This window comes from Theobroma umbraticum, unplaced genomic scaffold, assembly GCF_002168275.2.
Source record: "Theobroma umbraticum cultivar Fairchild unplaced genomic scaffold, ASM216827v3 scaffold_86.0, whole genome shotgun sequence".
Classification (NCBI taxonomy): Eukaryota; Viridiplantae; Streptophyta; class Magnoliopsida; order Malvales; family Malvaceae; genus Theobroma; species Theobroma umbraticum.
Window position 1 is genome coordinate 3,618,467 of NW_018397263.1, and position 17,967 is coordinate 3,636,433.

The 17,967-nt window shown below is 32.4% G+C and overlaps 1 protein-coding gene across 1 annotated transcript; it reads right to left on the reverse strand.

Annotated features, from left to right (window-relative positions):
- Positions 1 to 1,018: 1,018 nt before the first annotated feature.
- Positions 1,019 to 4,550, reverse strand: PTL (Duplicated homeodomain-like superfamily protein). The gene is made up of 2 exons (XM_021433513.2): positions 3,980 to 4,550; positions 1,019 to 2,937 (listed from the first exon to the last, which is right to left on the reverse strand). Exons 1-2 carry the CDS (start codon positions 4,462 to 4,464, stop codon positions 1,698 to 1,700), a joined length of 1,725 nt encoding a protein of 574 aa, XP_021289188.1. The 5' UTR covers positions 4,465 to 4,550; the 3' UTR covers positions 1,019 to 1,697.
- Between the last annotated feature and the right edge of the window lie 13,417 nt (positions 4,551 to 17,967).

Genomic DNA, 17,967 nt, shown 5'->3' on the forward strand with positions numbered 1-17,967 from the left:
TAGATCGAAAATATTTTCATCCCCTTCACTTCCATTTTTATCGATCAAAGAGAGCCTAAAACCTGCTTTTTAAGTTTGAGTGAGCTGATTTTGTCCTGCAAAAAAAATCATGGTTATCATGATCTTTTAAAAACAAATTTTGACTTATTTATGACTAGGTAAGCCTTTTGAAGCAAATCTAAACATTTCTTAAGAGTATTTCAATAACTTAATTTTGACTTAATAATTCTCATTCCTCTAACGAAAGGTTAAGGTAAGTTTTCAATACCCTTTATGATACACAAGCTAGCATCGCAATAGAGTTAGACAATAAGGGAGAAATTTTTGTAGTGTTTTACAACTAATTAAAGCATTCCAAATTTTAAGCTCTAAGGTAAAAGCTTTGAATTGTAACTCTTTTGATTCGAGTATTATTCTTTTTAGTTAATTTGATTATTCGCCTCTTATATTCTTTTGCTGTTAATATGCCAAAAAGTTTCAATAACAGAAAAAAGGGACGGCTAGTATCTTATACTATTTGTTATTAACTCACCACCGACTATATAATATGTCAATCAATGAAGTCTGCAAAATGAACATTTCTTGGCGACAACAATGATATATATATATATATATATATATATATATATTTCTTGTTGCATTCAATGTTACAACTTTTTTTGTTGGAAAGGATTGAATATAAACAAGTTATCAGCCGACAATGTTGTGAGGGCAACAGGCCGTCTATCGAGGGAGCTTAATTTTTATCTGCAACCGCCTTCCATGAATCCCAATTTCACTACACAAACTTACCTCTGACATTTTACTTGCAATGACAAACTCATTGAATATGGAGAAATATATATCTTGGTGGAAGAATGACACAATTCCTTCAAAGACTTAGTTAATTACTCTGGTCATTAAACGGTTTTTGTCATGACTAATGGCAAACGATGCAAATGTAAAGTCCTTTTAATCGACCAGGCTTTCAGGAATTTACATAGTACTAAAAGAACTGATCAGGTGAAACATCCATGGAGCATATCCAACTTAAAAACCATTAGCAGTCATCAACCAATTCTTTGTACAATATAGATACAAGACAACGAAAATACAAGCTGAAAGATTTGTTTCTGGTTTATAATCTCCTCTACATCACTGTTGCCTTAGCCTATGTACCGTACTACAGAGAACTTGTACACAAACTTTTCTGCACACGTGGGGTCACGTGTACTCATGCAAATACTTGCATATGAAGACAGAAAAAATTTCACCAGATTACTAAACAACAAATGATCGGTAAAGATGGAAAGAAAGAAACTGACGAAGAAACAAACGTAAATAATCAAATTTCCATGCACAGCAGGAAAGATTTCAGAAATGTTAAGATGAAAACTCAGCGTCTTAGAGCAATATTTAAGCCTTTTTTCTCTCTCCCCAGCAAGATATTAAACCCATTATTGTCATTAATCTTAAAATATGCACTTGCTAAGACCCCATGAAACACCATTTGCTATACATAAATTCTCATCAGTCAGCTCCTCGCTTACACATGGTAAATCCCCTCTTCAATAGAGGACATTTGTCAATTATCTCTTACCTCTTACCGAGTCAGCAGTTCCCTCCTCTCCCACCCATTGCATATATTTCATGTGGGATTAGCTAGAATAATTGTGAGATGATCTGTCATGTTTTCTTTTTTTTTTTTTTTGTTCAACTTACTGGTTTTCTCCTTTGCTGAACTTTAAACCATAGTTCTCCCACAGGTTCTCTCCATCAGCCATCAAGAAGCGAAAGCAACTATCATTTACAGCATTGCCAGCGTTAGAGTTAGAAGGGGAAGAGCCGTCATTTGTTTGGAGTCTCACTGTCTCAGATCCTTGCTCATTAATTTCACAGTATGCTCTTCCTTGACTGTAGAGGGTCTCATTGTTCTGATAATAACCACAGCCTCTCGAGTTCTCCTTGCGTTTTTTGTTACTCTCCTTGGTCTTCATTAGGTAAGCACTAATGCTATCCCATTTTTCTTTGCACATTAAAGCACTCCTGTCAAAGCCTAAACAAGCCATCTTAGTGGCTATTTCCTCCCACAGAATCTCTTCTGAACACCCTTCTTGATGGAACCTCGATTCCATGCTGGTTCTCAGCTGTATTAGCCTAGAAATCTCGGATTCTTGCCAGCCATCTGCCTTTACAGTGTTGTTTATAGTTTCACTTCCATTCTCATTCTGGTTTTCACTGTGGTTTTGTATTTCTGTTGCCATTAGCTCCTCAGGTGATGTGACCTTCAATTGTTTTCCTGTCAGGTTCTGCAAGGCCTCCATTAAAGCAGCATCACGAGCTTCAATCCAAGCTCTCTCTTTAGCCCAAAACTTGTGCTCTCTATCAATCCTGGCTGTTTCTTCTTTCCTCCATTCTTCCTCCCTTAAAACCCTCTCTTGCTCCTTTTGCTCAAGAGTCTTTGTCAATTTCTCTAGCCACGCCTCTTGCCTTTCCATTAGCTTCCTCATTTGAGAGTCGATGAACTCTTTTATCTTTGCCTTCCAGCTCCTACTACCCCTTTTCTTTTTCCGCTTCTCTGATGAGTCATTCTCCATTGGCCCTGCAGTGCTTAAATCATTGTCATCCGAGGAAGAAGTGTCGAAATCGGAGGAATTAGAGAGGCTAAGACTATCACAGAGCTTTTGAGAGTGATAGACATCTTGATTTGCTTGAGTGTTGCTGTTGGGAGTACCATGAAACCGAAAATTGTTCCCAATTAGTTGCGTTTCTGGGCCTGATACTGAATTGCTGGTCTCTCCATATAGCGCCTCAAGTTGGCGAAAGAATCTATAGTGCTTACCATCCTGTCTCCCGGCCTTCCCTTCCTTAGTCTTCTTGTAATACTTGTACAAGTTTTCAAATTTCTCCCTGCATTTTTTCCCACTCCTTTGGTACCCATGTTCCTCAGACATGATCCTGCAGCAAGAAAAGAAAGACGAATAGGAAATGGAAAATAATGACTTAAAATTCAAATATAAACCCTAGTTCAAATTTTTTAAAATAAAAAAGAAGATATACCATAAAAAGTTCATGTGATGATATTTTGCCAATGTTATGTAAAACCTATGTGTTTTCCTTGGTAAGCATTTAGCAGTTAACCCAAGTAAGCAGACTATGACCATTCAAAATTGCTAACGAAGATGGGTCATTGCAACGGACTGATAAAACGTCTTTTCACGGATAAAACTAGTAGATGTGTACTTAAATATCCAAAAGGTTAGTCATTTTTATAGCAAAAAACCAGTAAAGCTTGCACAAGAATGAAGGCAACACATTTTCAAGGGGAAAAAAAGTCAGTAGAAGACTGTTGAAATGATCAGCCATCCTTTAAAAAAATAAATAAATAAACCCTGGAAAGCGCTGCAAAGAAGATGCAACACACCTGGTTCTGAACTGAATTTCTTCACAGTGTAGTCCTTTTCTATTAACCATTAATTTGTTTCAAAAGTTTTCTCTTAATAATGACAGCAAGAACTACAATGAGAGGTCATGTTTTTAACATAAATTAAGCCCGCATGTTTCTCTGTTGAAAATCAGGTAACAAGGAACGCAAAGCCTGCTCGATCCTCCCATGAATAATACAAATTTAAAGATAGAAAGAAGGAAAGCAGTGCAATCATGATAAAATAACCAAATGCTTTTTTATTTTCTTTTCCGAGTGTAATAGTACGAAGGAAAGTAAGCTTTACTAGTTTTGTTTAAACCTTGTAAGAAGAAATGAAGAAAAACTCCATTTTCATCATCACTAGATAGTTACACTGAAAGAAAAAGAACCCATTATAATTTTCTTTAATTAATATAAAAGAAAAGCAATAAAAAAAACGGGAAATTATTTAGTGAATTTGCTACAGATTAAAAGAAAAACATAGAAACCCTTTGCCAAAGAAAGAGGGGGAAGAAGAGAAATAGACAAAAAGAAAAGAAAAGAGAATTAGGGTACAGTACTATATTAGTGTACCTGGATACTTCATCCCACAAAGGACCCTTTTGATTAGCTTCTTTGAACTTGGGATCAAGACGAGATCTGATCTCTAGAAGTGTTAAAGTCTCTTGTCTCGGCCATCTTCCAGTTCCTCCATCACCGCCGAAAGCAGTAGCTTCGCCATCAAATCCGCAACTGGCACTAGGAGTAGAAGCACTAGTGACCGCAACTGCAGCAGCCGTGGGAGTAGCATTATTAGCAGTAGAATCAGCAGGGAAGTCGTGATGAAGACCACGAGGCATCAACTCGTGACCAACTTGTCTACCAACCATTTCCATCATCTCAAAGGTGTGAGGGTGGTGTTGGTGGTGATGAGGTTGCGGTGGCGGCAGATTCCGGTGGCCGGAGGAGAATAACTCGGGAGCCTGTGGGATTCCTTGGAAATGGGTTGGCCTTCCATTCATAAGTTGCCTAAGATCAGCCATACCGTATTGATGGTGATGATGATCCTCCATTTCCATGTCGATTTTATGAAAAAACAATAGAAAGGAAGAGAAGAGAAGGGAAGCTACAAAAAGAGTGAAAGATAAAGGTTCAAGAGAGAGAGAAAGAGAGAGAAAAGAGACGAGAGAGAGAGAGGTGAAGCGAGCGGCAGACTCGGATCGTGTCGTCCACGAAAAAGCTCGAATTTAAGCACAGGACAATGGTCCCATCTCTGTTTCAAGTGGTGTATAAATGTACGTATTTTGCTACAACTTTTCTTTCTTTTTTATGTTTCTCTTAAATCTCTCAGTGTTGCAGCCTAAGCTAGCTAGGGAACTTGCTAAGTTGCCATCTTTCTTTCCTTGTTTGTTTTCTTTCTTTTCGTTTTGTAGGGGAAACTGTGGAGCGTGCGTGAGTGAAAGAGAGGGGGGGTAGTCGTGTCACTGGTTCGGACAAATTAGAGGAAGGCCACACGTATAGTACGAGAATGGCAGCAGGAGAAGAGAGAGAGAGAGAGAGAGAGAGAGAGACGGGTATTGGGTAATGAATGAGGGACACGTGGTTAAAGGCTAGACGACAAAAAATGCAGTAGAGAGGGAGAGGTGAGTTGCTGACTCTTGTACAGTGCCTAGGATCCGGCCTTTTTGACCGCCTATCTCTCTATATTTCTCCCTTTCTCGGCTGTGTCCCTCTGCTGAGTGCTGACACTGACTTTGGCTCCTTGGAGGGTACATGGATCCGAATCCCCAACCCTATTCCGGTACTACCAGCTAGCCTTTCGGCCCTTTCGGGGCTCGGGGCTTCGGCCTAATCGCTGGGTCGCTTCTGATTTATTCTTAAGCCGAGTTGTCATTCATATTGGCCTTTTGGGTCATAATAGTTAATATATCTTCAATTCGTCACTTGTGAATGTTGACACTTGACAATGTGCCGCTTAATCCAGATAAATTTAATCTCAACTACCTTGAAATAAAAAAATGGAGTTAAACCTTATGTAAGATGCCTTTACTCATCAAGACACACAAACCTTAATGACTAGGTTTAACATGTCCGAAATCCGAACCGACTTGAAAAAGCAACGGCGACTAAATTCTGACCAATTTCAAAACATTAAACTAATACCCACCCACACTCGATTGCCATATATATACACGCCCGCATTGCTGTTGTGGCGCTTTCCCATATTTTTCAATGGTGGTTGTTGTCGATCGTCAGGTCCGCGTGATGAGAAGTTGGTGTGAGACGAGTTTTGCAAGACAAACAAAAAGAATATGGATGTTGTGTCGGTTCCAATGGTCAGGTTAGCATAAACTCCGAAGTGGTAATGAATCTAAAGCACGAGCTAGAGAAGTCAATTACCAAAGGGTTGAAAATCCCTTTTTCTGTATATTTTGTTGCTTTTTGTTGCTGACCAAGATTGACTACGCTGGTGTATGGTGATCAGTCATTGGAATACTCATGGACTCTTGGAATCTAAGGTAGCAATTTAAAGATAAAATGTTAAGGCAAGTCGCTCTTTTTATTTTTGGAGAGATGGAAATAAGTATATATAGTTGTTATTTAAGATCTGAGGGAGTTGATGACTAAAATGTTTATGTTGAAGATTGAAGAAGTGGTGATTGTTAAAAATTTCTATTTATTTCAAGAAGAGAAGAATACGATATTAAGGATGTGAATAAAACATTTTTTTAATGTATTTATAAACTTTTAAGATATAATAAAGTCTTTAACACATTTATTAAAATAGTAAAAATGAGTTTGTAATGACAGTATTTATATAATAAATGAATATATACGTCTTTCAACGTACAAAATTGTTTTCTTTCATAATATATGAATTCAAAGAGTTATATTTAATGAGGTACCTATTCATATCTCTTTAATTACAATTTTTCATTAGTAAGCATTATTCATAAACACCATTTATTATTTAATATGAAATTTTAAATAATAAAAAAGTAATTACTTATTAATATCAAACTATCTAATAATTCTCCAATAGTTTGAAACGTTGATTTTTTTTATAAAATATATTTTTTATGTCTACATTTTACACAAATCAATATTACGTATATAAGAATGTTTCTTTTGATTTGAAACATCAATTAATTAGCAAATGTATCTCAAAACCGTAACGAAGTAGATAATATTCACAAATTGAGCCTCGACCCCTAGTGTTGAATTGAAGATACACCACACATAATATTTGTTTATATTTTTGTAAATAGTCGTTCATTTTCAGCATTATATTGGCCATGTGCTTATCCTATTCATAATAAACATTTGTACGAAAATTCATAAATTCTTCTTGTTGAAACAACACCACCCCTTATGTTTATGTAAGTGAAGTTTTCATTAATGTCCCCATCGCTCTAGACATTTTTTTTTCATAATATAATATTCAAACTTCACTAAGAGTATAAACTCAACCTCTATATGCAATGGACCATGCTACCTTTAAACAAGATTTTGAGGAATAGGTTCCATTAGTGTATTATAAACACATAACAATAACTTATTTTTACCTATTGAACTTTGTAATTAAAGATTACTAATTAAAAGTTGAGTTCACGCTATTGGTGTCTAATAAGGATCTTAAACTCATTCTTTTTATAGTACAAGTTACCAAATTCCTTAGTGAACCTTTTGTTAGAGAATCTATCAAATGACTTGAAGATTTAACATATATTATGGTAATTATCTAACTAGAAATTAATTCTTTAATATAATCATGTCTTAAACAAATATGTTTAGATTTTCCATTATAGACATCATCATATACTTTAAACATTGTTGTAGCACTATCATAATATAAGGAGATGGCTAGTATCGATTGTGGCTACAACTCTATATCTAATAATAAATTTCTCAACCATTGCGCTTCCTTTTCTACGACAACTACAACTATGAACTTTGACTTCATTGTTGAATGTGGGATGCAAGTTTGTTTCTTTGATGCTTAACTAATGGCACCACCTCTTGATGTAAATATCCATCCTTAAGTGGATATATTATCGTTTGCACTAGCAATCCAACTTGCATTAAAGTATCCTTCTAACACTCCTAGATAATTTGAATAATGTAAGCCAAAAATTTTAGTTCTTTTAAGATATCTAAGAACTCTCCCAATAGCTTTGTAATAAATTTTACTAGGTCTACTTGTATATCTTGATAAGTTGTAAACAGTAAATGCCATATCTGACCTAGTACAATGTATAGTATACATAATGCTTCTAATAGTACTAGCATAGTCAAGTTGTGGAATTAGTTAGTCATCATTCTCGTTCATTTTCATACTTAAGTTATATAGAGTACTAAATTTTTTTATATTGAGTTGTTTGAATTTATTGATCAATTTCTTGATTTGATTAATAACATAACCATTATTATGTTTCTTAATTTTAATACCCAAAATAGTATCAATTTCATTCAAATCCTTCATTAAACTAGTGATTAAATATTTCTTTCTTTCATTTATGTTGATCATGTTTTTGCTAAATATTAGCATATATATCATCAATATATAGACATATTATTGCTCCATAATTTTTGGTAAATTTTGGAGTAAATGCACTTGTCAGCCCCATTATGTTTAAAATTATAAGATAATATGGAAGAGTCAAATTTCTCATACCATTGTTTAGGAGTTTGCTTTAGCCCATAGAGTGATTTAATCAATTTACAAACTTTTCTCTCATTTTCAAGAAGTATAAAACCTTTTGGTTGTTCCATATATACTTCTTGCTTTAAATCACCATTTACAAAGGCCATTTTAATATCCATTTAATGTATATGCAACATATAAATCGAATCTAGTGCTATAAGTGTTCTTGTAAATGTTATTTTAGCTACTAGAGCATATGTATCAAAACAATTTATGCCTTCCTTTTGTTTGAAACCTTTAGCAACTAATCTTATTTTAAAGGTTAAAGGTTAAAGGTTAAATGTAAAGGTTTAAAGGTTGCACTTGAGCATTTGGCACATTAGTTGGTACATTATCCCCCTGTCTAAAGAACAGGGTTCAAATCCCCCATTCCCTAATTATTAAAAAAAAATCTTACTTTAAAGGTTTGTACCACCATTAGCGTTATATTTTCTTCTAAATACCTATTTACATCCAATTGGTTTAGACTGGAAGGTAAATTAACTAAGACCCATGTATTATTAGACATTATTGAGTCCATTTCATCATTTACAGCTTCTTTCCAAAAGGTTGCATTTCTTGAAGACATTATTTTACTAAAAGCTTAGGATTTTCATCTACATTTAGTAGATTGGTGTTTTCTTCAGTATATTGGTCCAATCTCCTTCAATTAGAAAAACAATTGCTTATGGAGAAGTATAATTAAAATCTAAATGTTTCTCTTTTCTCAATCTTTGACTTCTTAGCTTTAATAGATTTTTTAATTTCTTTTCTTTTTTTTCACTAACTGTTGAAGCCATTTCAACTTGCCTTTCCTTTTCAAAATTGATAAGATTATGAACAAAATTATTCTCAAATAAATCAACATGTATAGTTTTAGCTATAACATTAGAATTTAAAAGAAGTAATTCATATACTTGTGAATCTTATTCATAGCCAACAAAAATACTTTTGATGCCTCTAGATCTTAATTTTGTCTTATAAGGATTAGTAACTTTATAATAAGCTGTACACCCCCACACTTTAAAATAATTCAAATTTGGTTTTTTTCCCATTATTCTATAATTCATATGGTATCATAATTAGTAATTTCTTGAAATGAACTCTATTACTTATATGACATGCTATCAAGAGTGTTTCTCCCAAAAGATTAAAAGGAGCTTTTGTATTGAACAAAATACTATTTACCATATTAACCAAAGTTTTATTTTTTCTTTTCACTAATCCATTATATTGAGGAGCACAAGGAGCTATTCTATGATGAATTATTCCATTCTTTTCACAAAATATAGAAAACGAGTCTAAAAATATTTCTTCTTCTATCACTTCAAAGAATTTTAGTCTTCTTTTCTTTTTGATTTTAAACAACAGTTTTAAATTCCTTAAATTTATCAAATGCTTCATCCTTTGTTTTCTTTAAACAAATATGAGTGAAGCGAGAATAATTATCAATGAATATTGTAAAATACCTTTTCATTTTTCTTGTTAGCAAACCATTTAGTTCACAAATATCAGAATGTAAAAGTTTTAATAATTTTGATTTTCTTTCAATTTTTGAAAAATGTTTCTTAGTTATTCTTTCCTCAGCATAAATTTCACATTTTTTAAAATGACCTTTTTGACATGATATATAACCATGTTTTGACATATCATTTAAAGATTGAAAATTTGAATGATCTACTCTAGCATGCCATAAATTAGAAGAATATTCAACAATATAAGCAAAAGAATTATTATTTCATTAATACTGAGTTTGAACATTCTGTCATAAGAATATCTTTTTCCAACAAATACAGCTTTTTTTTCATACTACAACTTTATCTAATTCTAGTATGATCTTAAAACCATTCTTACAAAATAGATGTGCATATACGAGATTTTTTCTAATTTTAGAAACATGGAATATGTTAAGTAAAGTTAATTTCTGCCTTAAGGTAAATTTTAACTCAACAATTCCTTTGCCAAGCACTTTAGCAAGCTTATGGTTTCCCATTAAAATTTCCTTCTGGTCTCTTGAGTTCTCAATAACTTTTGAATTGTCTTTTGTCATTGTAAACATGAATAATAATGTTTGAATCTAGCCTCCATTTTGAATGTTTTGTATAGTAGCCATGTGTACTTCGATAACCATTCCAATATACATTTCAATCCATTGCAATAAGTTCTTTGACATCATGTTCAACAAGGTTTACCTTGTTTCTAGAACCAAAAGCAACAATCTTGTTTCTTAAGATTTTCACAAATTTTGAATTTACACTCCTTGATAAAATACCTTTTCTTTCCACAATGATAATACATTTCATCACTATCAAATCATTTTTCTAGACTATTTCTTTTCATTTTTCTAGAACCATTTTCTTTGTCATTGACGAGGTTTACATTTGATCCAAGAATGAGTGCATATCTAGCATGATTTTTTGCCTCAATATGCAAACGAGTTTGAAACTCTTCAATTGTAGAACTTGCTAGAGAATGCAAAATTTTCTTCCTAAATCCATTTCTAAAAGGTAAAAGTTTGGATAGAATTGCCCCACTTGAAGTCAACTAGGAATTTTGATTTTCAGTTCACTTAATTTAGAGGTTAAAATTTGTAACTCATGTGCTTGATCCATAATTGGTTTGGTATCCATCATGGTAAACTCAAGGTATCTTAATGTAAGAAATTTATCTATACCTTTTTTCTTTTCTTTTTTTTTATGTTTCCTCAAGTGCATTCTAGATTCCATTTGTCGAAGTCTTATGTCTGAAGAGATCATATAATTGATTAGTGAGGGAATTGAGAATGTATTCATAATATATAAACTCGTCATCTTTTCGTTTCTCCATGTTAACATCAGCAGTAGTTGGGACAATAGTTCTTATTATGGCAATGTGTCCAGAAGGTGTTATTTGTGTTGATTCTACTGACATGATCTTTTCTAGAATTAATGGTTGATTCGTCTCAATAACATAATAAATCTTCAATGTGGTTCATAGGAATAACATCTTGTCCCTCTATTTAGTGAAATTTGTTCCATCAAATCTGTCGAGTTTGATTACTTCTTGATTTTGGAAGTGCTTTCATACTTGAATCCGACCTAGTCTCCATCAAGAAACAATTGCAAAAAAGTTTAAAAATTACCTTAAGATTGTTAGAAATTTCTATTTATTTCAAGAAAAAGAAGAATATAACTTTGAAAGCATGAATAAAACACTAAAGGTATTTTAAACCTTTAGGATACAACAAAGTCTTTAACACACTTATCAAAATACTGAAAATGGCATAATGACATTGTTTATATAATAAATGAACGTATACATCTTTCAATGTAAAGAGTTGTTTCTTATCATATTATAACTATTTAAATAGTTATTTTTTATCATAATATAACTATTCAAAGAGTTATATTTAATAAGGTAACCATTCATAACTCTCTAATCACAACCTTTCTTTAATAAGTACTCTTTATAAATAACATTTATTATTTAATCTAAAAATTAAAATAATAAAAAATTAATTACTTATTGATATTTTATTCCAATAATCCAAATACCATTATTATCAAACTATCTAATAATGATTGTAGCTGAGGGTGTTTAGGGGAAGTCTAAGAGTAAACTGAGATGTTAAGTGCATCGATGTTTTGAGAGTCATCCAAGAGTGCCATCAAGATTGTGGAGTACCTAAACCACTCAATCTCCTCACTAATGTGGGGAGACATTCGAGAAGAGAATAACTAAAGCACTACTTTATCAATTGCAATATTCCTTTTTACTTTTTTTCTTATTTTTTCTTGTTGGAAGGGAAGAGTTAGGGGTTAAATATCCTTCTAATGTTGTTGAACACAACAACATTTGTCCTTCTCTGAAAAGGATGAAAATATTCCAATTTTGTTTTCCATAGCTTTTAGTGTGTGCATGTAGGCCGAGGTTAGGGGGTGAGACACATGTAATTAAGGGCGAATGGTAATTCCCAGCAACAAGTCTTGGGAAAGAGGCCATATTGGGGTAATTTGATTACTAGTATAGCATCACACTCTTTGGAAAGGATTTAGTGGGACGTGTTAGTTATTTGACTCAAATTTAAAATGGGAAGTAGTTTAGATTTGGGTGAAAATATATTGGTTTAGAATTACATAGTGATTAGGTTGATTTAAAGGATAAATATACTTAACTGGTAAGAGATCTTATTGTTTAAGGATTGATAACTAAATAATTATAGAATTTTATAAATATAATATAGGTCTTAGCCTTTTGAATTATGAGAGAGATGTAATTTATATGTGAAAGATGAATATTTTTTTTTAAGGTTTCATAAAGTTGTAAGGATATAAAAAAGAACATAAAAAACACCAAGTTACATAGAATAAAAGGTATTTCACAAGTTTAAAAACTAGTAAGCATAGAAACTAGGTTTGTTTTAGAGCTTGAGTTTAGTGTTTGTTTTTTAATGTTTTTGTACTTTTTTATAATCTATATGTTTATAGTGAAATTTTATCTCTCATCTATGGATGCAAACAATGAGTGTTGAACGACGTTAAATATTGTTTCTCGTGTGTTTTTTTTAAAAAAGAGCAATGATAATTTTTATAAAGCTTGGGAACATATAGGAAACTAGTAATAAAATTTCCAACTTCGCTTTATATGAAGCTTGAAGCAAATAAGTAATACAACCCCTTACCATACATCAAATGTGTTATCAACTCAAGGTGTGCTAAAACAAATAAAGGACAAAACAAAAAGGCTTGCAATAGCCCATTGCTTATAGCTTGTTTGGTTTCCTAATAAAGACACATAGTAGTCAATTTTTTCTAAGCACCAAGGCAGATTAGTTGTTTGAAGACTTAACATGATCTAATTAATTCTCTCTATGGCAAAACATGCAACAAGTATTCTTTTGCTTAGTAGATTATAAATAGGCAACAATGTCATTTGTTCGTGTAACTTTAAATTTTGCAAGTCTATCCGCTAGCATATTTGCTTCTTTAAGAATGTGGATTAAGGTCAAGTTTGAAATTTTACTATTGTAACAATCAATGTGGTTAGAGATGTTCCTCATTCTTTAAAGGTCTGGGTCACTGTTTTTAACCCATGTTCTCAGAATCACTTTCCATGATAAGCGAATGTGAAGTTAACCAAGGCGAAAAAGGAAAAAGGAGAACCCTTCCTTAATTGCCAAGACTTTGGCTAAGTTAAAGTCCTCCATTCCCATGGGCTTAGAGAAGACCCCTTTTTACAACCTCTACATCATCATGGAAGACCCTTTCCATGATACATGGTCCTAATTTTCTAACTATTGATCCATTGAATTTGAATTTCATGAAATCACCAGGTGGATTTGACTATTGGACATGAGTTGAGACTTTGTTCCTATTGTGCTCTCAAAAACTTTGATGTGGTTGAGGAGAATACCATTAACTGAAGCAAGATTAGTGGGCCACTTACCTTTACACAGTAGACAATGAACCAAAATTTTATGATGTAAATGAGTTATAAATGAGTAAAAGCATTCTGTTAATGGCAAAGTCATTCTAGGCTTCTCCAAGACACTAGAGGGTGGGTTTTTGCCGTGGAAGAAAAAAGGTGAAGAAGTCTCTCGATACATCCCATTTAATTCTTTACAAAGTACAATGATTCATCCATATTTTCCAAGAATGGAAACATCAAAAGAATAAATAAGCCACAGTTTCTAAATGATTATTCTATAGTGCATCTTTGACAAAATCCTTGCTTGAAATTGCTTTTTTAACATTGTCAAACTTGATAGCCACGTAACCTTGTATGACTTGTTAATTGAAGATCTCAACCTTTGGTAGAGATAGCCGGGACCATAATGATGTCCAAATACTATTGGGTTATCGAGTTGTTGCATAATAACTTTGACACAAAAAGCTTGCTACGCATTATCGTTGGTTTATTTTTCCACACTATCTTATAAGGTCTGGACTTATGAAGGCATGTTTGGCATAGAAGTGAGTAAATTCCTTCCATTGTTGAAGTTCTTGATCAAAAAGTCTCCATTTGAGAGTGACATGCCAACTCCAAGAATCATCACTTATCCAAGAGTCAAATTCGATCACAAACCTTATCCTATTTCAACTGGAGCAAAAATACGTGGAAACAACAAGTAACAAGCACAATTGTTTAGCAATTCATCAATCCATAATTTAATACTAGAAACACATCTAAGAGAGAAGCTTATACCTATAGTAGTTATTTCATGATAGAGATTAGAGGTAACAGGAAGGCTCGATATATGTTTCTAGGTGGCTGAAAAAGTGATTAGTTTGTTTGATGTTTTTCGATGATTAAATGCCATTGTAATCAATTTGGCTTGTTTGCATGCTATTAGAGCCATTTGTGGAGGGAAAGAAGGTCGATTTTTACTACACAGAACCTCTATCTAGGTGTTATGTCTTCTATGGAACTATCTTTGCCCTTTCGAGGATCAATCCCTTTGGACTAGAATGTTGGAATAAGTTTCCAAACTTTTAAGTATCAACCTTTTTGAGAGAAGGGGTCAATCCTTTTATTTTGAAATGGATTTTAACCTTACAAACCACTAAACCTTTACAACTTAAAAAATGTATATTTTGATACCCAAATGAGTTTACTTGCAAAATGAGACCCAAAAAGAGTCAAAAGGCTTTGTTTTAGACTTAAAATTGCATTTTAGACCAAAAGTACTGATACCTATTCATGTGGTATCGATACTTGAAACCTAAAACTGCATCTTGATGAACAAGCTTATTCATCAATTATCGATACTTGAAAACCCAAAAAGAAAGTGTTGATACTTACTCCAAAAGAATCATACTTATGTTACAGATTTGAAAAAATAAGGTAAAATGGATTTTTTCTCACACTTGTTTTAAAGCCTTGAGCCTTTAGAAAATTTCCTTAAATGGTTAAACACTTTCTCTCTTTCTTCTCAACCTCTATTTTCTCTCTTTTCTCTACTCTTTCTCTCTCATCTTTTCAAGCCATTTGAAGCATTCAAAAACTAGATTTTAGTTTGGATTTACATTTTAAAAACTCTTGGAGGTAAGGTTTTATTGTTTAAAACATCTAAACTTTGGGTTTTGATTTCTAGAAATTTTAGTTTACTAAAAATTTGTTTGTCTCTTTAAAACTTAGGTTTTTGGAGTGTTTTTGGTACTTTTAAGCTCACTAAGGTAAAGTTACTTTAAACCCTAACTAGTGGAAGTACAAACTCATAGTTAGGTTAGATTTTAGCTATTAGGTTAGAGATTAAGCAAATAATTTTTTGAAAAGATAAATGGATATTTGTGAAAGTTATGCCAAAAAAAAAGTATTAATGATGGAATATGCGTTGGTAGGTGCTATTGGAAAAGTTAGTGTTATGAAAAGGTTGAGTTATTGTCGAAAGGTGCTAAAGGGAAAGGCACACTTCAATTAAGTGAGTAGATATGACGTTTTTAATTATTTTGATATAATTAAGCAAGCATTGTCTACGATTTCGCATAAAAACATGTTTTTGATGAAACATGACTATGAAAAGGGATTTTGATGTTGCTTGATGAGTTTATATGAGTTTGATGAAAGTTATGTATATCGTATGAAAATATGTTTATTATATATTTAGTTTTGTGCATATGGAACAAGCGTTTTGAATGTTTTGATATCTCAAAATTTTGAATTTTTGTTTGTGAATTGATAGTATGTTGATATTGGAAATTTATGATGAAAATAATTCTTAAAAAGACCATAGTATTAGGCCCTCTAGTTTTGATGATTTAGATTGAGTTGATGACATTGGAGAAATAATGTCTTAATGTTTTGATTTGTTGGTGATGATTTCCCTTTCCTTTTCCAGTTATAAGATTTGGATGAACTCTAATTTTGAAAATGTTTTAATGGAACCTATTAATTTAAGGATTTATAGTTAGCAACAATAGATGCTAGCCATTATGCATAGTGATCTATATATTCAAAGGTTGGTGATAATATGTATTGAACCATATAGGTGTGATGATACCCTCTGTTTATATGAGAGTCGGTGACCATATGTGGTAGACTATATATTGGTGCTACGACACACCTTATTTGTTCTAAGTAGTGGGGATAATACCTTACCCTCTGTTATTGAAAGTCGGTGACTAGATGCATCAAACTAAATGTTTTTGTTATGACACTTTTTGATGTCCAAATAATGCGGATGACACCCTATCCTCTGTTTTTAATAGTTCCTTTTAAGTTAATGTTCCACTAATGCTTACTCCATCCTTTGATATTTTGAATTGAAAGAATGAGATATGAATTGATTTTGCAATTGAGATTTTGATAATAATTTATCAAATTGTTAGTTAAAGAAAAACCTTTCTTTGAATATATTATTGACTTCGCTTTTTGAATCTGAACTCTAAGAAGTTGAAATGAAATGATTATAGACTTATTTGAGAACTTATAAGATTGATTTTTGGCTAAAATCTGAAATTTTATGAAGAAAGTATTGATACCCATGGGAGAAATATCGATACTTACATTTTGATTGAAAAGTATTGATACTTTCATGGAAGTATCGATACTTGTTCTTCAGAAATTCTCAGAATTACATTCTATGTTGTAAGTATCAACACTTATAGCATACATATCAATACTTTATGTCCAAAAAGTCCGAGAAGCATTCTATTTGAGAAAATATGGATATCCAGAGAGGAAGTATCTATATTTAAGACTTAATTATGAACTTTTCATTGTTTTAAAATGATTTTGCGATACATTAGGCTTAGGTATTCCCAATTATTTTTCCTATGGATTTTGTTTACATTTGAAACATTCTAAATTGGATAAATTATGCCTTGGAAGCAAAACTTGAAAAGATTGAAAATCTACTTTGTTTACATTTTTTATAAAAAAAGTATTTCTATAAACACTTTTCTGTTTAGATTGTTTCCTCTACTCATATTTGCTCACAGAGTTATTATAGTTCACACTTGTAAGATGCATTTGTTATTTTAAATTAATAGATTACTTGGCTTATAGTCCTTTGGAAGGAGCTACTTTTATCTTATGGTAGGTGACTTAAAGGCATTCTATAGACGCCAACCCCCTTGTGTATCGAGCTGTACTCCACTGTCCTTTCTATTTGTCTATTGTATCTAGATTTGGTACTTTGTTTATACTTTGTTATAAGTATTTACATTTTCTAGATTTAGCCATAAATTGGTATATGTTATTATCTATTTTAAAATAGATAATTTGTTTCTGAATTTTGAGCATGAAATGGTGCCTATAAATTTTGATGATTTACATATATAAATATATACATGGTGATATGTCCCACGGTTTCATACCTAGTTATCTATTTTTGTCTGCTTTTCGAGACTTACTCAGGTCAAATGGGCTCTTCCCATTAAACCTTTGCGCCGATCATAGCCCCCAAGTTTGAGTCGTAATAGAAATGAAAGAAAAAGAGAAAAGAGTGAGAAGAAAAGAGAAGAGAGAATGGAGTGAGGAACTAGGACAAATGAGGTTAGTAGGCCAAAAGCCCATAAAACCCATGAGAGGGTCGATTCCTCTACCCTAGTTTGTAAAAAAGGCATGCTTCTTTAATTTTTTGCTCCCTTATCTTTCGAATACCCTTTTTGTCTTATAATAGTAGATTTTAAAAGATATATTCAATAATATTTGGTTTAAAAGAATGTTTTACAAGCTCAACAATTAACATACCTTTTTGCCTTTATGCAGAAAAATCGGTGTTCTACAATAGCTTTTTGAGATGTTAATTTTGAGACTCGAGATAGCATGGAACCTTTTTAATATTCTTTTCATTGCATTAATTGTTGGAGATTAGCTTTACAAAAAAGAAAGGTGTCACCAATGAATTGGAGATACATGATAGACAAAGTATTATTGCTAACTTAAATTCCTTTGAACATTTCAAGTGAATTTTTCT

Coding starts and splice junctions, on each gene's coding strand:
- PTL (XM_021433513.2), bottom strand. CDS start 4,464: ATGGAAATGGAGGATCATCATCACCATCAATACGGTATGGCTGATCTT. Junction 2,938..3,979: donor TTGTGGGATGAAGTATCCAG/GTACACTAATAT, acceptor TTCTTGCTGCAG/GATCATGTCTGAGGAACATG.